Here is a 22,440-nt window from a genome sequence, read left to right on the forward strand (position 1 = left end):
ATAGTAACCCTGTACAGGGTTTCCGAGGTGCAGTTGGTGGGTTTGAACTGCTGACCTTTCGAATCAAACAAATCTTTTGTGCTTATCCTACAGTACCACACCAGGTTGGGACTAGGGTGGATGAAATGGGGGATTTTGAGCCTGGGTATTGGCGTGGGTGGGGCTAGGAAAGACTGCTCCAGAACTTAAAAGGGTCCTCAGGGCTAACTTTGGCCTTGATAAGACCTGATTCAGCTGAACAAAGCTGGGGAGCGGGGAACTTGCCGGCTCACTGCCCTTGAGGTAACCATTAATCCCTCCCCTGGGGGAGTCCAGAAGCTGGTCCCTTGAGGGGCAGAACCTTGGAAGAATGGAAGCACTCACAGAGGCAGGCTCAGCCCCAGGTTTGGGGAACCAGAGGGCCCTAATCGACAACCCTGCTGACATCTTGGTCATTGCCGCATATTTCCTGCTGGTCATTGGTGTCGGCTTGTGGGTGAGTCATAGGGTGCTGCTGGAGACCAGGTCTCTGAGGCCTGGGGGGAAGTTTCAGGTAAACCCCATGGTAAGGGTGGGGGCAGGCTGCCTGGATTTTTGAGGAGGAGGAGATCCCCAGTTGGGAGGCAAGCAGGTCTTTTGAACCTCAGGGATGCCCAGTCAACATTCATTCCTTGTCCCACCCACCCCCGCTTTGGATCGAACTACTTGAGGAGATTGTTGGATTTTCATTAGGGTCAGCATTGAAGATGAGGCCTCTGTTCCCCTGTCCACATTTATGACTGACCAGCAGCAGCCTGTAGCTAAGGTCCCCAGAAAAGTCAGGCCAAATCCAGTCAAGCTCAGGTGCCTGAGAGGAGATGGGATGCAGGGAGATTAGGGATCCAAGCATTGGTTAACCTTCAGCCTGAAACAAGACTGAGGAATTATTAAGAAGGCTAATAGTCCCAAGTTGTGCCCTGAGCTCAGGTCTTCCTCACTCCTCTTCCCCAGTCTATGTGCAAAACCAATAGAGGCACCGTTGGTGGCTACTTCCTGGCTGGACGGAGCATGGTGTGGTGGCCGGTAAGCAGGGTTGGGGTGTGGAGGGGGTGGGAAGGCCTAGGGAGGCAGTCTAACTCACCGCACCTCTGGCCACCCAGGTTGGGGCCTCTCTCTTTGCCAGCAACATTGGAAGCGGTCACTTTGTGGGCCTGGCCGGGACTGGCGCTGCAAGTGGTTTGGCTGTGGCTGGATTTGAGTGGAATGTGAGACCCCCATTTTCTCCAATAATCCTGCTTCCAGTGGGAATCCCTGGGAGAACCGTACCTGGGGATACTTCAGAGTTGGGACTTTCCATTTGTGTGCTGGGGTTAGGTTGGGAATAAGTGTGATGGGGTCCAGCTCAGAGGTGGGAGTTGCACGGGGATGACAACTTTCAGAACAAGGGTAGGTCATGCTCCTGACTAGCTGTGTGACCCTGGACAAGTCACTCCCTGTTCTGGACGCTGATTTTTTTCCTCTCGGAAGCAGGGTGAGTGGCCTCAAAGAGAACCCAGTGCTTGTTAATTCTGATGTTCTCTGAAGTGGTGGCCTGTGCCGATGCCTGGGCCAAATTAAAACCCTTACTTGGAAGAGGAGACAGAGCTCTGGGACTGAGGTGAAACTTGGAGGCTTGGGACTTCCTGGAAGAACTTGAGCTTGGGGCTTCCTGGAGGAGGAGACCTTTGAGCTGAGCCTTAAAGGGCAGAAGTCTTGGAAGCTGGAGAGTAGGAAGGTTACCCTGCCTAAAAGACTGGAGTCAGGCTCATGTTCTTTAAGTTCATGCTTTTAAGATTGCAGGGAAGAGGCAGAGGTAGGAACAGCTCTGGGAGGGACTGATCAGGGGTCATGGAGGCAAAGGCCCAGGAAGAGGTCAAGACCCTGCCACTTAATGTCCAGAACACTAGACCACTGCCAGAAGTTGCGCCCTCTGGGCCCCAGGGGTCACGAAGTGAAGGTCTCTTAGACCCTTCAGGTGGGGTTCGCGGGGGTGGGGTGGGGGGGGGTGTCACTCTCATCGCAAGATCTCAGGAACAATGTCATCCTCAGCTGCCGCGCTGTGCCCGCAGGCCCTGTTCGTGGTGCTGTTGCTGGGCTGGCTCTTCGCGCCCGTGTACCTGACAGCAGGCGTCATTACGATGCCACAGTACCTGCGCAAGCGCTTCGGCGGTCAACGCATCCGACTCTACTTGTCTGTGCTCTCGCTTTTTCTGTACATATTCACCAAGATCTCGGTGAGCATGCGCGGCTGGCGGGGCGAGGCCGAGGATGGGCGGGGTCACTGAAAAGCACCGGGCTGCTAACCTCAGCGTCAGCGGTTCGAAACTACCAGCTGTTCCGCGGGAGAAAGATGAGGATTTCTGCTCCCGTAAAGATTTACAGCCTTGGAAACCCTGTACAGGGTCGCTATAAGTCGGAACCGACTCCACAGCACATAAGTACCACCAGAGAGATCTGACAGCCCTGGTGGTGAAATGGTTAAGCGCTTGGCTGCTAGCGAATGGTTAATGGTTGGACCCACCAGCCGCTCAGAGGGCGCAATGAGCTGGCGATCTGCTCCGTTAAACAGCTTAGATTCGGAAACCCTACAGAGCAGTGCTCCTCTGTCCTACAATGTCTGTGAGTCGCTTCTACCAGAAAGCACACAATAGAGAGGCCTGGAGGAAACCCCAACAAAACCCACTGTCATCGAGTCGATTATGACCCAAAGGGGCCTTATGAAGGGTTTTTGAGACTATAAATCTTTACGGGAGAGCAGAAAGCCGCCTCTTTCTCCCGTGGAGCAGCTGGTGGATTCCAACTGCTGACCTTGCGGTTACCGACCCAACGCAAAACCCACAATAACAGTGATGAAGGTGGGACCTGTAAGGAAAGGATCTCTGGGCTGGGATTATGGGTTGGCGCCTAGGAAGACCAGGACGTCCTGAAATGAGGGAGCCTCCAGAGTGTGGTCAGTAGTGAGGTGGCCTGGACAGTAGGTGGACCTGGGCCCCTGCCCTGGGCTCTGGGTGCCTGACCTGTGCGCTGACTCCTTCCCTCAAGGTGGACATGTTCTCGGGAGCAGTGTTCATCCAACAAGCTCTGGGCTGGAATATCTACGCCTCAGTCATCGCGCTCTTGGGTATTACCATGATCTACACTGTGACAGGTGTCTGCGGAGGGGCCCAGGGAAGGGAAAGAGAGGGGAGATGTGCTAGGGGCTGTGGAGCTGTGGGCAGGTTTTAGGGCAGTCACCAGAGAAAAGCCGGGAGGAGAGGTTCTAAAGTCTAATGTGGTCCAGGTAGGAGGGGGACCGAAACTTCTAGAAGGCAAACTTTCCTTTCCCTACTTGGATTCGGATTGGAAGTTTAGAGCAACAAGCTCGTGCTGAATCTCGGAGTGGGCACCGAGGAAAAAGAAAGGTTTAGCAGCTTTTGAACACCTGGATGCAGAGCGAATTTCTTGTCAAACCCAGGGGTTCCAAGATGAACTCCAGCCAGATGTTGGACAGGAGTGGGCGTGGCCTGGTGCAGGTGGCGGGTTTGAGCGGTTACCTCAGAGCGTCATTCCCTCCTAGTACATATACCAGAAAACTGGGACAGAGAGAGGACTCCTGCACATAGGTGCCTGGCCAAGCAAGGAACATTCATTGGAACCTAAACCTCAACACACAACTCAACGGGTGACTTCTTGTTGGGCCCATTAGCTCAGAGAATGGACCACTGTTAAGATATTTGTTCTCTAGGAAGGGGCACCTTTTTCAAATTCGCACAGAGACACTTGTGTGTTAGGGACAGTCTGTGAACTCCGAGCTGGGCTCTCCCCACTGACCCAGGCCCGTTGCAGGAGGGCTGGCAGCGCTGATGTACACAGACACCGTGCAGACCTTCGTCATTCTTGGGGGAGCCTTGATCCTCATGGGCTACGGTATAGTACTCAGCCGTTCGGCGGCAGGGGGCGGGAGAGGAGAGATGGAGTTTGAGGGTTGCAGATACCCAGTAGCTGGAACGTCACTTGTCTCTGGCACAGGAGTCCCAGGGAGGGCCTTGGCGTGGGCATTGGGTCCCCTGACGGCCTTGCTCACACAGCTTTCCACGAAGTGGGCGGGTACTCGGGGCTCTTCGACAAATACTTGGGGGCAGTGACATCGCTGACAGTATCGGAGGACCCTGCCTTGGGCAACATCTCCAGCTCCTGCTATCGGCCCCGGCCCGACTCCTATCACTTACTTCGGGACCCTGTGACGGGAGACCTGCCTTGGCCTGCGCTGCTCCTGGGGCTCACCATCGTCTCAGGCTGGTACTGGTGCAGTGACCAGGTGCGGGGTCGGAGCTTGGGCCCCTGGCAACACACGCTCACAGCCGGAACTGCTGGGTGGAGCCTGCGCGTTTTCCAGTCTGGCTAGTTCAATTGGGTGGTCTGAGCCGGATGGCCCCAGATCCAGGGAAACACCTTAAGGTGGAGCTAAACCAGATGAAGCAGGGATCCAAGGGTCAGGGTCTAAACTGGGGGCCCAGCTGGGCCAGAGACGCAGCCGGAATTGGTTGGGCGAGTTGAGGCCAAGCTTGAGGTGGGGCGTCTCTGGGACAGGACACAGGTGCTGAATGCCCCTCCTCGTAGGTCATAGTGCAGCGCTGTCTGGCTGGGAAGAACCTGACTCACATCAAGGCGGGTTGTATCCTGTGCGGCTACCTGAAGCTGATGCCCATGTTCCTCATGGTCATGCCAGGCATGATCAGTCGCATTCTTTACCCGGGTAATGACCTGGCGCCTAGCCCCGCCTTCCACCAAGGGTCCCATCTCTCCTCTCATAGGCTTCCCAGTCCCCACCTCAGGGAACCTAGTAACCGACCTGGTCCCACTCTAGCTGCACCGTGGTCTCTTTCCCGCAGACGAAGTCGCCTGCGTGGTGCCCGAGGTGTGTAAGCGCGTGTGTGGCACCGAGGTGGGCTGCTCCAACATCGCCTATCCGCGGCTGGTCGTGAAGCTCATGCCCAATGGTGAGGAAGGGCCCCCACAAGTTTGGGTAGGTTGCGTAGATCCCTCGTGGAGTCCGTACAACCAGGGTGTCCCAGGCCTCAGGATTCCCATCCGCCCGCAGGCCTGCGCGGACTCATGCTGGCGGTCATGCTGGCGGCGCTCATGTCCTCGCTGGCCTCCATCTTCAACAGCAGCAGCACGCTTTTCACCATGGACATCTACACGCGCCTGCGGCCTGGCGCCAGCGACCGCGAGCTGCTGCTAATAGGGCGGTGCGGCCTGGGTTCCCCTCTCCTGCCCCAGGAATCGTCCTAGGATCGGATGGGGCCAGGGAGCACCTGCAGGGTTGTGGGAAGGTAGGAGTCAGGGCTGAGTTCTGACGGCCGCTCCACCACAGGCTCTGGGTGGTGTTCATCGTGGCCGTTTCGGTAGCCTGGCTACCTGTGGTGCAGGCGGCGCAGGGTGGACAGCTCTTCGATTACATCCAGGCGGTCTCCAGCTACCTGGCGCCGCCAGTATCCGCTGTCTTCGTACTGGCGCTCTTTGTGCCCCGCGTCAATGAAAAGGTAAGCGTGTGTACTTGGAGGGCAGGGCTTGAGCATCTGAAGAGACTGACTCTTTCTCCCCTCAGGGCGCCTTCTGGGGACTGATCGGGGGCCTGCTGATGGGCCTGGCACGGCTTATTCCTGAGTTTTCCTTTGGCTCGGGCAGCTGCGTGAGACCCTCGATGTGCCCAGCACTGATCTGCGGTGTGCACTACCTCTATTTTGCTATGGTGCTCTTCTTCTGCTCAGGCCTCCTCACCCTTGTCGTCTCTCTGTGCACTGCACCCATCCCACGCAAACACGTAAGCAACTGGCCTCTGCACCTGGTCAGTGTCATGCCCTCCAGACCTGGAGAATTTCCATAATGAAGGTTGGCTGGTAGTCGTGTGATGTTTTATTTTCAGGGCCAGTACAACGTTTACTTTAAATGCCATTTATTTAGAGTGATTTTGGGAGAGGTGGGCTGAAGAAGACTGGGGGGCAGTCACAATCTTCCTTAGGGATTCAAGTCAATTCTTGGCATAGTCTTTGGGACTCAAAACACAGGATCAGATTGTTGGGATGAGAGCGGTAAATTGCCATCTTGAAAGCCCACAAGTGGGTTTGGTCTTATGTTGCTACTGGGCAGGTACCCCAGGGAAGAGCTGACTGGGGAGCTGGACCAAAGAGCTGGGCTTGGGATGGACAGGATTCCACAGGGGGAGGGAGCAAGGAACACTGTTAGTAAGACTGCACCCCCAAGGCTGGAATGCTACAATTCTGGATGTAGTGATGAGAGGGGAGAAAAGGGCAAGCATTCTTATATAGGGTGGTGGTGAGGAGCCTGGGGTTAGCCTGAGGACAAAGGGAAGCCCTGGAAAGTGAAGCTTCAGGAACTGTGCAAGCCGCACAGAGGAAGGTTAGGGCAGGCAGGGAGGGCCAGTGAGGATGCTGTTTTGCCACCCCTCCCCAGCTTCACCGACTGGTCTTCAGTCTCCGGCACAGCAAGGAGGAGCGGGAGGACCTTGATGTGGCCGAGGAGCTGGAAGGCCCAAGCTTACCGCCTATACAGAATGGGTGTCCAGAGCATGCAGTGGACATGGAAGGTGAGGCACTGTCCAGGGTGGAGGGCTGGAGAGGATGCACTCTTCATGCTAACTGCACCATCTCAACTTCTCTCAGAGCCCCAGCCCCCAGCACCGGGCCTCTTCCGCCAGTGTCTGTTTTGGTTCTGCGGCATGAGCAGGAGTGGGGCAGGTAGCCCCCCACCCCCTACCCAGGAGGAGGCAGCTGAAGCAGCCAGGCAACTGGAGGACATCAGTGAGGATCCACGCTGGGCCCGTGTGGTCAACCTCAATGCCCTGCTCATGATGGCTGTGGCTACGTTCCTCTGGGGCTTTTACGCCTGAGGCAACTATGTTGGACACTATGAGCCACAACCAGGTCAGGGCTCAGCTTCACAAGGAGTGGGAGGGGGGCCATGAGAAGAGGGGGGGGCAAGAGTGGGGAAAGGCCGTTTTCTTGTCTCCACCTGACTGGCAGTCACTTTCCCAGGGGGCGTTGGCCAACCTGATCCAGCAGTTCCCTCAACAAAAATAAAGCTGCCTTTCACACATCCTGTTGTGGCCACAGTGTCCTTGTCCCTGGCTCTGGTCCTGGGCGGCTCACAACACCTTCTTTTCTGGAGTCAGCAGCCACGTGGCTCTCCACTCATCCACCTCCAGCTGGTGCTTCTCAGTCTTCCAACCAGCTTCCTGCAGGCCTGGGGGGAGAACACGGGGGCTGCTGGAAGGCTATGGGACAGACTCTGGGGAGGGGGTAGAGAGGCGCAGGCCGGGCACAGGGTGTGTGTTCTACTTGGGCTCCTCTTGCCTCTGCAAGTTCTGTACCTTCTCTGAGCTCATGAAATGAAATTCAAACCCCATCTGCTTGCAGGACGGATTCAAAGAGACACCACAGAGACACGAGCTGGCAGGGAGTGCACACTAAACACTGTCCTCTCCCACCCCCACTTTCCTCAGTGCTGACCAGCATTACAGACTGTCAACACTGATACAGTCTGAGTGACCACCCTAAACTTCCCACCCCACAGACAGCTAAGGCCTAAGGAGCCAGACTTATCTCCCAGGTGGTAGGTGGGGGTAACTAGGGATCTGGGGAGAAAGCTGAGGGATGTTACCTTTCAAGAACTTTGGAAATAGCTTGTTCAACACTTGGTGTGTTTCCTTGACAATGGCCCAGCTATGGTTTTCAGGACCTGGCAGGTGGGTGGTAGCAAGAATAGAAGCTATCTGATCCCAAAATAGGAGAGAAGGCTTCCCCCTCACCCCAACCTCTGCCCACCCAGTCATCAACAGCTCCTATGGTATGGTAAAGCTCCTACCTGCCCACACCTGGTTCCTCAGCTCCTCCAGCTCTCCTGGAAGAGGCCCAGCTCCCTTCAGGGCTCCAAGCACCAGTCCGTGTGTGGCGGCTCTGAGGACAGTCTCAGGCCCTGCTGTAGGGCTCAGAACTACCTGTACCTGGTCTGGAGAGATCCAGGGAGAGACTGATGGCAAGCAAGGGCCATTTCCCCACACCCCCTTCAGCCTGTCCTTACGCATCACCTCTCTGGCCCTAGAGATAGATCTTCACCTGGCGTGGAACGTCATTTCCTCATTCTTCCCTTTCCAGCTTCATCATCTGCTGGTTCCCAATGCTCTGGGCAACTGAAATGCTCCATTTCCCACCATAACTTGACACTTGCACCCTGAGGTGGGTTTATTTTACATTTCTTTCATGAGAACAAGCACCTTTAAATACATGACCATTTCCAGAGTGTCCTTTTAATGTTGTTAATTGCTAACAGTCAGTTCTGACTCATCCAAGATGAGATAGGAAAGCGATTACCCAGAGACAGCCATATACTTACTGGAGTCAGCCTACTACAATATACAAAGTACTTCGACATCAACACCTTATCTGAGCCTCATAAAAACCCTATAAGCCAATACAGCAGGTGTTATCACCAGCTTCATTTTACAGAGGGGTAAAGTGAATTTCACTGGGCATGCAGCTTAGTAAAGAAACCTTAACATGAATGTATCAAAGCATTAGTCTAGAGCTCCCCCCCAGACACCAGGCAGCCTCTAAGCTGGGGTGTTATCCCAGACCTTGGAGCTGGAGCGACAATTAGGAGCTAACCCCAGGAGGGTGGGTCTAAGGCTGGTAGAACATCACACACTCACTTTGTGATTGGTTCCAGTGAAGGAGGTAGGGCTCTTGGTGCTCCCCAATCAGCTGCTGTAGTTCAGAGACTCTGGAGAGAGAATGGAATGCAGTGGGAGCGAGGGGGCGCAAAGGCAGGAGTGACCACCTACCTACCTACAACTGTCCACTCTTCACCCTTCCTGCACCCATTGCCAACGTACCCCTACATCCATCCCGCCTTCCTGTACCTTCCAGCCAGTCATCCACCTACCTACCCTTCTTTCAGCTAACACACGATCACTGTGTTACTCCTCGGTCACACTCCCCTTTACCCTCAAACAGCCCTGTTGCTCCCCAAGTCTGTTTGGTGGAAATAAAGACCTTAGAACAGAAGTGGGCCTGAGGAGGCGAGGCCAGTGTGTAAGTGGAGTAAGGTACATGTGTGAAGAACAGGGTGACCGAAGTGATGAGAGTGCAGGTGAGGGACACTGGATCACTCACCTGGAAACCAAGCGATGCAGGGGGACCCCAAGGGACAGAGACAGAGATGGCCAGAAACCTGTAGGAAGCTGGAGTCAGGATGCCCAGGCAGGGGAAGAGGCAGGGAAACATAGACTCCAGACCATAGGGTTGGGTCACCTGTCCACAGTGGCTCCATCTGATTGGCTGATGTGGGGCTGAGCACCTCTCCCCTCTGAAGAAAGTGCCTGAGGACCAGCCAGAGGCGGCCTTCGTTCAAGGTGTCCATGACCAGGGCTCGGACTGCCCGGTAGTTGGCGTAGATGTGGAGGGCAGTGAAGAGGAGGAAACACCCGAAGCTGAAGCTGGGGTAAGAGAGTGAAGGGTCACCACGGCCAGAGGCCCAGCTGGGCATCTCCTTCCCATCCTCAATCTCACCTCACCTAGGCCAGTCTGACACCAGGGGGAGCAGCAGAAGGCTCACCAGGAGCCCCGCCAGATTCACCAGAGTCTCCTGAAAAATGGCAGAGGGATCAGCAGTGGAGGCATGCCTTCCAGATCAGACAAAGTGTCCTTGAGGGTTTTTCACCAGTCTTCCCTGCTCCAAAACCTCCCAGGGCACCCAACTCTGATGAGTACCTAGTCAAGTTTTAACATTTCTGATGAGTAAACGGTCATTTCAGAGACACCAGCTGTTTTTCTGCTCAGGTAGATGCAATATCCTTGGGAAATAGCGCTTTGGGTTGTAGTTATCACGAGAGAGAGTAACCCCACACCCAGGCAAATAAATGTCCAGAGTGGGGGCCTTTTTTTATGTGGTGGTTGTTTTTAAACAGGCCAATAGCCCCCTAAGTCCCGCTCGCTGCATGCAACAGGTGGGTAAGAGGCAAACTAATCTGCAAAAGGGCTGAGGAAAAAAGAACAAGACGCAAAACTTGGTTCTCGAGACTCAATAGTATTAGTACCAATCTGATGGCCTGAGCTGGCCTAGCCGAGGCCCCTTGTGGGGAAAGACCCAGGGCCACCTGCTCATCAGGGAGGAGGCATCTCGATTGTTGGCCCTGACTTCTGGCACAGAGAGGACTTGAGGCCTGAGAGCTTTTCTGACGCAGCCCCCCTGGCAAGGAGGTGAGTTGTGACACCTGGCGCCTTGGGAGCTCAGGAGCAAAGGGACCTTCTCCCCTCTAGGAGGGAACAGCCATTTCCAGCAGCCACACGAAGTGGCAACAAGAGCAACATCAGCAGAAAGTAAATGCCTGGGACTAAGAAAGCTTGTGTCCCAGGCTGCCCCGCTGCTTCTGTGGACAGAAGAGCCCTCGGGGCTGTGGAAGACACAGCTGGGCAGAGGCGCCGGGGAGGGAGAGAACAGGTGGGAGAGGGCAGGAGTGGAGCTGGGAAATCCTGAAGAGCAGGGCCTGGATTGCACACATGGATTTCGAGTTGGAAGAGGCAGCAAGGAAGAACTCATCCATCCAGGTCCAGAAAGAAGGGAACTGTCCAGCTTCACCTAGAGACACCGGACCTCTCTGTCTTGTTTAGAAGCCTTGGTATTACAGTGGTTAAATGTAGTACTCAGTGGCTAATCAGTAGGTTGGCGGTTTGAACCCACCAGCTGCTCTTTGGGAGAAAGCTGTGGCAGTCTTGGGAACCTTAGGGGGCAGTGCTACTCTCTCCTCGAGGTTGGCTACGAGTCGGCATGGACTCCATGACAGTGGGCTTGGGCTGATGCCTTGTTTCCTCATCTGTAACCACAGTGACAATGAGGACTGACTGCACAAGACCATGTCCACAATGGAATCAATTCCTCTGAAGGAAATGCTTGGTCCACAGTTAACGTTGACTGAGTATTGCTGGTAGCTCCTGGCCAGGCTGCACTCTACTCAGGCTACTCCACTCTGCTCAGGCTACTCCACTCTGCTCAGGCTACTCCACTCTACTCAGGCTACTCCACACACAGCAGAAGGACAGGCTGCCTGGTCCTGAGACATCCCCACACTCTAGTGCAGAGCAGACCACTGCGATCCACAGCGTCTTCACTGGCTGAGTCTCAGAAGTAGATCACCAGGCCTTTCTTCCGAGTCTATCTTAATTTCCAAGCGCTATTTGACACCTGTTCAGCATCAGAGCAACATTCAAGCTTCCACTAACAGATGCGGGCTGTATATGTGGTGCATTGGCTGGGAATGAAGCCCACGTGTGCTGCATGGAAGGTGAATAAAATTACCCATGTTCCCATTAATAAAGATGAGCTTGTGCTAGGGTTGTTAATGGGAGCCCTGGTGACCTGGTGAGTACCAAGCTGGGCGGCTCACAGAGCTGGTGGTTCTAGATGAGGATGTGTGCTCCCGTCAAGATTTACAGCCAGGGAACACTTCTATTCTGACCTACAGGGGCTCTATGAGACAGCAGTAACTCAGTGGCAGTGGGTGCAAGACATGAATGGCTATTAGTTTATTATTTTATAACAAATGTTTTTAAATGAAATTCGACTTATAAACTGAAAAAAAAAAAAAGTAAGGCAAGGCCAGAAATTAGGACTAGGCAGGCAGTGGTTCCTAAATTGCTTCATGTCAAGGAAAACCGGCACACTTCTGGTATCTACCTCATGGCGTCAGTGTGAGAGCTGAAGGATAGAAGGTACACAGGCACCCAGAGATTTGAGGGGGATCTAATGCATGTAGGATTCAGTCTTAGGAGTGTCCCCATCCTTACTTCAAACTCCCTAGTTCAGGTGGCAGCTAGAGGGTCTGTTAAACGGCTGAGTAGAGACTCAGCCCACGGCCCTGGTCAGCCCACAATCCAAGCACTTTCATTTTTGACCATTTTCATGTGTGGCTCCTCAAACGTTCACTTTCCAGAACATTCACCCTAAGTGGGGCTCAGAGGCTGTAACGGGCTTGTTGCCACCAGAGCCTGTGGTCTCACACCTGGCCATGTGTCTGCAAGTTAGAGCAGGGAGCACCTATATCCTCCATGCATGCCCCCATCCCCATGCCCAGGGTCCTCAGGAGCTTCCCCCCATACTTCCTAGACCCTCCCACCTCTGCCACGGGTAGCCCCTCAGTCTCTGTTGCTCACCTGGCTGCCATCCTTGGCTGACACATCTGCCATGTTGTTTCTCCGGGCCTGGTGCACAGTCAGAGCAGCCCTAGTCGCCCCGCCAGCCACGCCCACAATGCACTGGGTGAGGAAAGAGAATAGGTCAGAGAGACTGACTGATGGGCAAACAGAGGCGCTTCTGGGGGAAGCCAAGCAAGCGACATGGACCAACCTCTGAGGAAACCAGGTCTCAAGCTACCCCACAACAAAAGCCTGAACACCTTCCTCACTATCTAGTTCTCATCCCGAAATGCCTCCCCAGTCTTGCCCTGCTTTCCACCACTATCCTGTGGAGTAGGCTCCCAGGGACACACAATTTCCTTTCTCAAGGTGGAGGCGCAAAGACCGTTATTGGCCCAGAACTTCCCCATCCTCCAACTCCTACTTTGTTCTCTCCCTCAGCTGTTACCAGGCCCAAAGGTTTCTAATTTCATGCTTTTATTCACAACATTCTGTCTGCCTGATCATTCTTCTGCTCTCTTCCTGTCCCCTTCCAGGCCAGCTTACAACCCCATCAGTGGCCCTTACCTTCAGGGACACCAGGCTCTTGCCCCGAGAGCTCAGGATTAGAGCTCAATGATGAAGGTCACTGGTCACCCTACTTTACGGTCTTTACCAAGCCTCTTTCAGACCAGACAAGATCTAGGGGCCCCTACCTTCCTGCAGCTTATAGATCAATAATGATAAATAAATTATTTTGTCCAAAGGCAAGAGGAATGCGGTACAAAACGCAGATGAAGTGACTGGCAGGGTCGGAAGCTTGTGAGTCTTGTTAAGACCTTTGTTCTAAGTCAGACTCACGGTGGGTTCCGGCCAGGGATGTGACCTGATTTGTCTTCCATTTGTAAAGGATTATCTGGTGTTCTGAGGATTGAAGAGGGGTGAGAATGGAAGGAGGGAGATTCGCTATGAAGCAAACTGATTTTCCAACCAGATAGTAGTGATTGGGAAATGGAGAAGTAAATGGATTGCAGAGATTTAGGGGGGTGGTGATCATACAACTGAAGGAAGTGTTGTTGTTGTTAAGTGCCTTCAAATTGCTCTGACTTATAGCGACCCTGTATAGGCTTTCTGAAGAGCAGCTGGTGGGTTTGAACTGCAGACTTTGTGGTTCACAGTCTATATATATAAGTATAGAGTCTATATATATACATATAAGGAGCTCTGGTAGCATTGTTATTATGAATCGGGCTGCTAACCTCAAGGTCAGCAGTTCAAAACTACCAGCCATTCTGCAGGAGAAAGATGAGGCTTTTTGTTCCCATAAGATATATGTGTGTGTGTGTATCAGCACTACACATACACACATCAGCACAATAACAACCAGACTTCAGGGTGGTACATCAGGGGGAGGGAGGTGCTGGCCAGAGATGTTCTTGTTAAGTGCCATCAAATCGGTTCCGACTCGGAGTGACCCTGCATAGGGTTTCCGAGGCGCGGCTGGTGGGTCTGAACTGCTGACTATGGTTAACAGCCCGCCCAGTGCTTATCCTACAGTGCTACACCAGGACTTAGTCACTGAGACAGAGAACCTTAGAAGAAGGGTCTAGAGAGAAGCTCATGGCCTTTATCACGTAGACACTGAGGCCTCCAGGGTGAAGGGTGGTAGCAGAATGAGCAATAATGGCAGCAGTCAGCAGCGGTTCTCTCTGGGGCACTCCTGTCCTTGGGAGATGTGTGTGCTCACGGCACTTAGCGCCTGGTCCAGGGAGACGAAACATTCTTCACCACAAAGAATGGTTGCAACCAAACAGCAGTTCCCCGTGGAGTAATGCTGTTTTAAAGTGATTTTAAACAAACAGATATATCTTCCGTGTTTGCTTAGGAGTCTTGACTCTGTGGCCGGCACCACACCCTGTGGTGGATGGGTGAGCTCTTTAAGTGGACTTCAATGGGCCTCTGTTTTCTTACGTAGATGGAGCCAATCTGAAAGAGCTGCTGTGCTGGTGAGCAGCCCGCCAGAGGGAACGCAAAGGCTGACACTCACCTTGCTTGTCACTCCAGCTTCTAGACAGTGAACCACATGGTTCTGGATGCCCAGAACACCTTCGCTGCACCTTGAACTCGCTCTTCAGGACCCAGGTGAAATATTACCATCCCGGGGGAGGTCTTCCTGCACCCACTGACCAAGTTGGATACCCCACCAAATTGTCTCTTGGGTCTCTGCACTTCTCATTTGACACATCTGTGGTTATACTTACTTAAATATGTATCTAACAATGTATGGCTTCCTTTCAAAGACAGGATGGCTCATGTACTGTGCCAAACATGCATTATTGTTGTGAAGTGCCGTCGAATCAATTCCAACCCATAGCGACCTTGTATAGGGTTTCCAAGGAACAGCTGGTGAGCTTGAACCACCGACCTTACAGTTCAAACAACTTTGCAGTCTGACGCATTAGCCCACACCACCACTCTAGGACTCCAAACATGCATTAGACCCTCAATATATATTTTAGTGAAAGGATGGAGGGTTCTTGTCAAGATGCTGACATGGGGCCACTCTGGTCTTTCGATTTGGGAGTTCCCCCACTAGTCCTGTACCTCCTCACTCCTTCTTCTGATGGCCTGACTAAAGTGTTACAGACTGCCTGGCTGGAGGAGGACCCGAAAACACAGTTGATGTTGGGTCCAACTGCAAACATCTAAATGCTCTCACCCTTCTAGAAGCTCGTTGAGAGGAAGGCTCAGGCCAGACTCACCCAGGGCCCACAGTAAGCCCCCACAAAGGCAGGTACCTTGGCCAGGTTGCTGATGCAGACAGTCATGGTGAAGTAAGCTGGGGCCAAGGGAGCCATTATCTCCAGGAACATGGCGCCATCGTTAAGGACGTCAGCAAAAAGCCTGGAGGAGGATCAGAGATCAGAGGTCAGAGCCCTTACTGGAAGACATGGTTCCTGTGGGCCCCAGCCCCTCCTTACCTCCACTGCTTGGCATTACAGTCCAGTTTGCTCCTGTTGGGGAGAAAAGGATGTTACCACTCTGATTTAAGGAAGAAACCATCTGGGCAGGAGGGGGAGTAAAGAAGTCTGAGAGGCTCTGGATACCCCATACCTCCCGCCTGCTATCTGACAAGCTTCTTAGGCAGAGGACATTCAGAGCCTTTGGCTTTCTGCGTTGTCCACGATGGGCAGCAAAGCAGCACATTAGTGGTTTTGAGGCGAGGTCTGAGCACAGCCACAGATCTGGAGATCAGCTGCTATTAGGCAACCCTGGGTAAGCCCCCCAGACTGGGCACTCACTAAAGAGTCCGAGACTCTGAGGATGCTCCAACACTGGGAGACTGCTATCAGAGAGGGGAAGCTGAATACACAAAGAGGCTGCAAAAGTTCATGGAAAACTGAAATGAAAAGAGAATGGAGTTTCCCCAGACACTTTTTAAAGCCCGCTTGGGTGGCCAGGAAGTGTATAATGCAAGAGAAATACAGTTAGGATGCCGACATGCAACACCATATGTCTCTTATGAAGCCCTGGTGGAGGTGGTGGTGGTGTGCCGTGGAGTCGGTTCCGACCCATAGGAACCCTGCCTAGGGTTTCCGAGGCTGTAAATCTTTACTGGAGCAGAGAGCCTCATCTTTCTCCCATGGAGCAGCTGGTAGTTTCAAACTGCTGACCTTGAAATTAGCAGCCCGATTCATAACCACTACGTTACCAGAGCTCCTTCATGAAGCCCTAGACCCACCAAAATGAAGCCATATTTATCACTTAGCTTATATAAGGGGGCTTCAAAAAGTTCAGGGAAAAATGAAGTGAAGAGATATTGGAAATTTCCCATGAACCTTTTAAAGGCCCTAGTGAATATCTACGTGACCAAACTATTTTAAAAAACAGAAATGACCCCAGTCTAGGGGGAGCAGCCAGAAGGCTGGTCACTGGGAAGACAAACTCACCCCTTCCACCAGGCAAAGACAATGCGGCCCAGCATGCCAGTTGAGTCTGGGGAAAAGAAGAAGGCATTGGTAAGGAACAAGGACGAGCCCGGAGGATGCTGGGGGCTGGCAGACCCTGCGATGGAATCTCCTGATTCACACTGGCTCACTGATGGTGGGAGCTGAGTCTGGTTTGCAAAGTTGTGGACAGACACAGCTAGGCTCCAGGTCTGAAGAGTCCACACCCAGCAAGTGCTTGGTATACATCCAAGAAATATATGTCCCATGCACACTGAGAGTCATAAACAAGAGTGTTCTTTGCAGTATGACTCTTAACAGCCCAAAAACAAAACAACAACAACAAAAAAACGGAAATAATGCAAATGCCCATCAATGGGAAAATGCATAAATAAATTCTGGTATATTCACTGGATGGCATATTAGAACAATGAGAATGCAGTCAACTAAAACTACCTACATTACCATATAGCCTCGCTCACTCACCACCATCGAGTCGCTTCCGGCTCAGAGCTACCCTGTATAGGGTTTCCAAGGCTGTAAATCTTTACAGGAGCAGAAAGCCTCAACTTTCTCCGATGGAGCTGCTGGAGGGTTTGAACTGATAACCTCATGATTAATAGTACAGTGCTTATCCTACAGCACCATCAGGGCTCCTTGCATAAATCCGAGTATCATAAAAATATCTTGCATAAAACAGTCATGAAGACTACACATATCATGGTTAGAACCATATCCACCGCCTCAGCCCCAATATGTGTCAACTTGGCTGACCCATGATTCTCAGGTTTGGAAGTTATGTAAGGATACCCCATGATGTGATGTACCAAGAAGAGGTTCAAGAGCGGGATGTAATACCTTTTATATTACAAGAGACAGAAGGACAGAGAGGCTAGCTGAGAATGGTGGGACCTACTCCCATGGAGAAAGAAGAGCCAGGAGCGGAGTGTGTCCTTTGATCGGGGTCCCTACACTGTGAAGCTCTTAGATCCTTCTATAGCTGTCTTGCAATGGGAACTGTGAGAAAATGTATTTCTTAAAGCTATCCACCTGTGATCTTTCTGTTCTAGACCCATTAGACACCTAAGACAACATATATCATGATCAACTTTTCGTAAAGTTCAAAAGCAACTAAAATTAAACAATATAGTGTTTGGGTATTAAAACCATTAAAAAAAAAACAAAACAAAAAAAACAGCAAGGACTCCTAAGTGCAAAGTTTAGAGGTGACTGCTGATATCTAGCTCTTAGGTTGGGCAGTGGGTTTACTTGTGGTCATTACGATTATAAACACATTTAAACTCCAGGTTGATGACAGAGAGCTGGTGGGGTAAAGGCCAGAGAGGATGTCTCAGGCTGGAGGTCACAGAAGTCTCTGGAATCTGCTGGATCCTCATTTGCACACAAATGCTAGCTGGTTGTTGACTTTAAGGCAGGTGCCTGAGGCAGGGGCATGCTGAAGTGAGCCTAAGTCATGGTCCCTGCCTCCAAGTCTAGTGCAAGAGCAGAATGCAGTTAGTCTGAACTATGCTGCTTTTGATCAGGAGGGGGTAATAGATGCTCTGTGGGTCTCCACTCCCGATATTTGTTTAAGTTGTATTGGAACCACAGCCATGTCCGGCTGTTTTTGTGGCACAACAGAACTGAGTTGCTGAGAAAGAGACCATATGGCCTACAATGTTAACCATCTGGCTCTTTACAGAAAAACTTTACCAACCCCTGATTTAGACTATCCTTTATGCCAGTTCAAACCCACCAGCCGCTCCTTGAGAGAAAGATGAGGTTTTCTGCTCCCATAAAGATTTACAGCCTCAGGAACCCTAGACAGCATTGTGAGGAGTTGAAATGGGTTTGGTTTGGACTTTGGTTATTTCAGGAGTAGCACCCACTGAGTCTAGCAGGTGGAACACAAAGGGATGCTTAAGAACCAGACAACTGGGAGGGACTCACTCACATAGTGGGCAGAGGGCTTCAAATAGTCTGAGCTTGAGGTCTGGACCCTTCACTGGTGGATGCCAAGAAGGAGAGAGACTAGGCTGTGGGCAGGAGGGTCAGGGACCTCCCACAATATGTAAAGATGGTATCCTGCCCATTTTCCCCTGGACAAAGATGCATGGACTCCTTGTCACTGCTTCTGATCTTGGCCATTGAGGTCTTCTAACTAGATCATCTGGTTAGACATGCTTACCCTACCCTGGACTTGAGGAAGATGATCAAGCACTGTGGTGGACACCTTTCATTCTTTCCAATAATCCTCTGAGCTTGGGAGGGGCCATTTATTCACAGACAAGCAAGTAAACCTCAGAGAAGACGGCATTCCTCACTCTTATGTCCAGCAACATAGGGTGGCCAAGGAGCCCAAGGCTGGAGGCAAAAATGAGGTGAGGGATAGCAGCTGAAGCATGGAAGTCTAAGTTCTTACTGCTCTTCTTGGTGTATGCTTTTTTAGAAGACAATTTGGATTTCTAGCTTCTCTGAAAGCACCGGAGACAGGACAACACTGCGACCAGCTTTTCTCACCACCGTTGGATAGGGCTGAGTAGCAGTGCCTTCACTCAGAAGAGGCAGGGGCACAACACAGTTCCCGCCCCACTTGCTCTACCCTCCCATTCCTGTCTCCTGCCAGGCTTTACCTAGATCACTGCCCCCTTCAAGTTTAATTCCATAGGATTTTTCCATTGTTCTACTCAATAGTCTTAAATTAGATCAGCTAATAATAACTCTGAATATGGCAAGACTACTTTAACTAATTGACTGGGCCTCCACTGGGCCAGACTCAATTTTTTTACCCTTTGTACCAGAGTCCTGGAGGAGCACTGGGCTAAGCACTGGGAGAAACCACCCACTGCTCCATGCAAGAAAGATGAGACACTGGGCTTGTTTCAAGGTACAACCTTGGGCATCCTATAAAACAGCTCTGCTCTGTGCAGTAGGGTCATTATCACTCAGAATCAACCTGGCAGCAGGGGATTTTGATTGCACACTCACATTTAATCAAGTGTATGTTCTGGTGTGACTGTAAAGTCAGTTTGAACAACAAGGTCGGTGGTTCAAGCTCACCAGCTGCTCCTTGGAAACACTATGTAGTGTTATGATGAGTCGGAATCAACTAGAAGGCACTTAACAACAACAAACGTTCTTCATATGGGTCACTTGACAGGGGTCCTACCATACTTTCTATGCCAGAGGTAGCATGTAGCACCCTTGTTGGAATCTGATCCTTGGCACTAAGCTTCATTAGTGGCATATCCCTGACCTATTATCTCAAAGCCAATATTGTCCAGGATAGGAAATTTACATTCTGCCAGCCCTTCTTTGCCTCATTTATAACTAGCAGAGTTGTAGAATCTATAAACTTCTGAGGCTAGTATGGGATCAGCCATCCACAAATTATACTTGGCTCCACTCTAAAATCCTAACTGGCCAAGAATGTTAAGAGTGGGACATAGGAGTCAGTTTGCCTACACCTAATTCCAGGTCCCATGTGACCCCCAGCCAGTGGGTTAATGGCAACGTCTGGAGGCTATAGAGATTATCAGCAGGCTGGAGGAAAGGCCTGGGGACCTGCTTCCACAACGATTACAGCCACGAAAATCCGAGAGAGCAGCTTTACTCTGCAACACTCAGGGACACTGTGAGCTGAAATTGACTTGATGGCATGGGGTGTTTTTTGTAATTGTTATGAGAGTTAACAACATGCTCCATTAAGAGACCAGTAATTGAAAATGACACTTGAATCTATATACAAATAGGGCTTCTTTTAATAACAATAACAGGCTCTGAAGTAAATGGGTATTCCTTCACATCTTAAAAAGGCTGCTGTGTTTTCACTCTGCTTAATCTGAAGAAACAGGCAACGTATTCGTTTGGATAGGGATGCTCAGTCAGGATATAAAACCACCAATCCTTGACCTAAGTTCCAATTACATTCCCCAAATTCAACCAACAGGAGAGCAGCTAAAACAATGCAAACTAAGTACAATGTGATGGCATGGTAATGGGCTCTGCAGTGACACCTAAGTGGTTCAAATCCATATCCTACCACTGACGGCTGTGCCACCTTGGGCAAGTTCCCTTCTTGTGTCTCAGCTTCCTCTCTGTAAAATGGAAATGACAGTATCTATCTCAGAGTTGGAATCCCTGGGTGATGCAAATACTCAAGCTGCTAACTAGACGGTTGGTGGGTTTGAGTCCAGCCAGTGTCGCGTAAGGAAGGCCTGGAGATCTAGTTCTGAGAAGAGTGAGGAATAATCTACAAAGCACAATTCTAGTCAGAAGTGATTCAAAGGCAACTGAGTACTGGTTATCTCAGGGTGGTTGTGAAAACAGAGTCAGTAATCTAAATATAAAGCCATTAGAACTGCAAGGTTCAAGTTCACCAGTCACTCCTCAGAAACCCTATACAGGGTTGCTATGGGTCGGAACCGACTTGACGACACTTAACAACAACAACAGTATAAAGGCTGGCACATAATAAGCACTGTTGGTACAAAGTGTTGTTATTATAAGAAAAAAAGACAGCCAAATCAACAAAACACAGGCACTGCTCAGGGTCAGTGGTTCGAAACTACCAGCTGTTCTGCAGGAGAAAGATGAGGCTTTCTGCTCCCGTAAAGATTTACAGCCTTGGAAACCCTGTGCAGGGTCGCTATGGGTCGGAACCAACTCGACAGCACTTAACAACAATAACTCAGGGCTGAGTCACAATTAGCTAGGTTGATCCTCCCCTTGAGTCTGCTTTAACTATCCACTGGGAACAGTAGTAGTGGTTGTGCGCTGTCAAAAAAGCCTCATCTGGTGGGTTTGAACTGCTGATTTTGCAGTTAGCAACCCAATGCATAACCCACTCTGCCACCTACTGAGGGAGGAGAAAGGTCAATGAAGAGAACCACAGGTCCTTTTGATAAGGAAACACATGGCCCTTGGCAGCTTCCCTTTTCTCTATCCCACTCCCTGAATGGCATGGGACCAAACTGTTAATATTATTACTGGTTTTAAAAACTGGTGTAGGCACTCAACAGATAGTTACAATGGTTACTTATGCATCATCTTGTATGGTAGAGGCTCTAGAATGCCTTTCATCCTTCCCAGAACCTCCTTTCTTTCACAAAGAACCATCTACTACCGTCTTCCCTGGAACAGAGCCATTTTCCCTATTCCAGGCAGCTGGTAGTTTTATTCTGTAACTACACTAGAAGAGCAGGGCGTGGTTAACTGAGGGCCTTGGGATATAGATTTGAACATTTGTAGGGCAGCAGGGTGTGACTGTTGACTGGTGTGTGGGATAAGGCTACCCCAGCTAGGGGTGATACGGTTTCAATGCAAGGCCCTGTTCTACGCACTGGGCAGACTTGACTTCTTTGACCTAATCAGGTGTGAGTCTGTAACTAGAGAGATGGCAAATCAGAGGTAGAGCGCAGAACACGGGAGGAGCAGAAAGGAGTGAGGCCTTTGTACTGATGAGGGGATGGGGGAGAACAAACAGGGAGGCCACAGAAAGGGCAGGGTGGAGAGCTGAGGCTCCAGGCGCCCATCTCACCTTTCACGAGCCAGGTGGCCGTGGCAGCTGAAACAGAGGCTTTTGCGTTCCCCACCCCTAAGCCCAGCAAGACTGCCTGGGTGGCCAGGGCGCCCGAGAGGCTGGAAGCAAAGGCCTGGAGAAGAGAATCAGTGGGGTGAGGGGTGGGGACAGGTGCATGGACGGCTAAGTTCTACCATCGGCTCTTAAGGTGTGTGACCTGAACCATGTTACTCCTCCGATCTGGGTCTCAGTCTCCCGTCGGTAAATGATGTGGGGCGGCCCGGGCCCGTGACTCCACCCCCACCCATGGGACGGCCGGGCTGACCTGCACAGAGTCCCACAACTGGTAGGGCAGATAGTCCGGGCTGACACTGTCAGGGAAGCCCTGCGGCAGGAACACAGCCAGGAGCGCGGAGAGAGGTGGACAGAGAGCTCTAGGGATCCCTGCTCTGCCACCATTTCGGCCTTCCGCTTTCACCGAGAAGACCCCTGATAACCCCCACCAGCGCCACTCCCCGGCTTCCCACTGCAGGCGCCCGTCGGCGGTGGCGCGACAGCCCCGGGCAGCCCCGGAGCCAAACTGCTCGGAGCACAGCGTAACTTCAAACCCCGGGTCCTCCGCCATCCCGGATCTCAGCGTCCGTGTCCAGTCATTTGAGAAACGTGGCAGAGCGACGCTTCCGTCTCGGCTACGGCGTCTGCGGAGAGGCAATTTCCTTTCGCGAAACTGCAACTGATCGCTGCGTCTTCTCTTGTCCTGTGCTCTGGCCTCTTCGACTCCCGCTTCAAGTATCGCTGGGCGGGC

The 22,440-nt window shown here is 51.7% G+C and overlaps 2 protein-coding genes across 2 annotated transcripts; one reads left to right on the forward strand and one right to left on the reverse strand.

The window, feature by feature from the left end:
* The first annotated feature begins 336 nt into the window (after positions 1-336).
* Positions 337-6,889, forward strand: SLC5A2 (solute carrier family 5 (sodium/glucose cotransporter), member 2). The gene is given in 14 exon segments (XM_006871938.1): positions 337-475; positions 970-1,041; positions 1,119-1,223; positions 2,067-2,231; positions 3,040-3,145; positions 3,823-3,903; positions 4,065-4,294; positions 4,597-4,732; positions 4,869-4,976; positions 5,078-5,228; positions 5,354-5,522; positions 5,588-5,803; positions 6,454-6,594; positions 6,596-6,889. Coding segments are annotated over 14 exon segments (2,100 nt in total). The 5' UTR covers positions 337-349.
* A 255-nt stretch (positions 6,890-7,144) lies between these two features.
* LOC102821339 (chromosome unknown open reading frame, human C16orf58) lies at positions 7,145-22,260 on the reverse strand. The gene is made up of 13 exons (XM_006871939.1): positions 21,961-22,260; positions 21,654-21,768; positions 16,118-16,163; positions 15,149-15,181; positions 14,966-15,071; positions 12,207-12,308; positions 9,572-9,642; positions 9,309-9,493; positions 9,171-9,228; positions 8,708-8,778; positions 7,864-8,007; positions 7,660-7,737; positions 7,145-7,242 (listed from the first exon to the last, which is right to left on the reverse strand). The coding sequence occupies exons 1-13, from the start codon at positions 22,258-22,260 to the stop codon at positions 7,145-7,147; spliced, it is 1,407 nt and encodes a 468-aa protein (XP_006872001.1).
* Between the last annotated feature and the right edge of the window lie 180 nt (positions 22,261-22,440).

Source organism: Chrysochloris asiatica, unplaced genomic scaffold, assembly GCF_000296735.1.
Source record: "Chrysochloris asiatica unplaced genomic scaffold, ChrAsi1.0 scaffold00178, whole genome shotgun sequence".
Lineage (NCBI taxonomy): Eukaryota > Metazoa > Chordata > Mammalia > Afrosoricida > Chrysochloridae > Chrysochloris > Chrysochloris asiatica.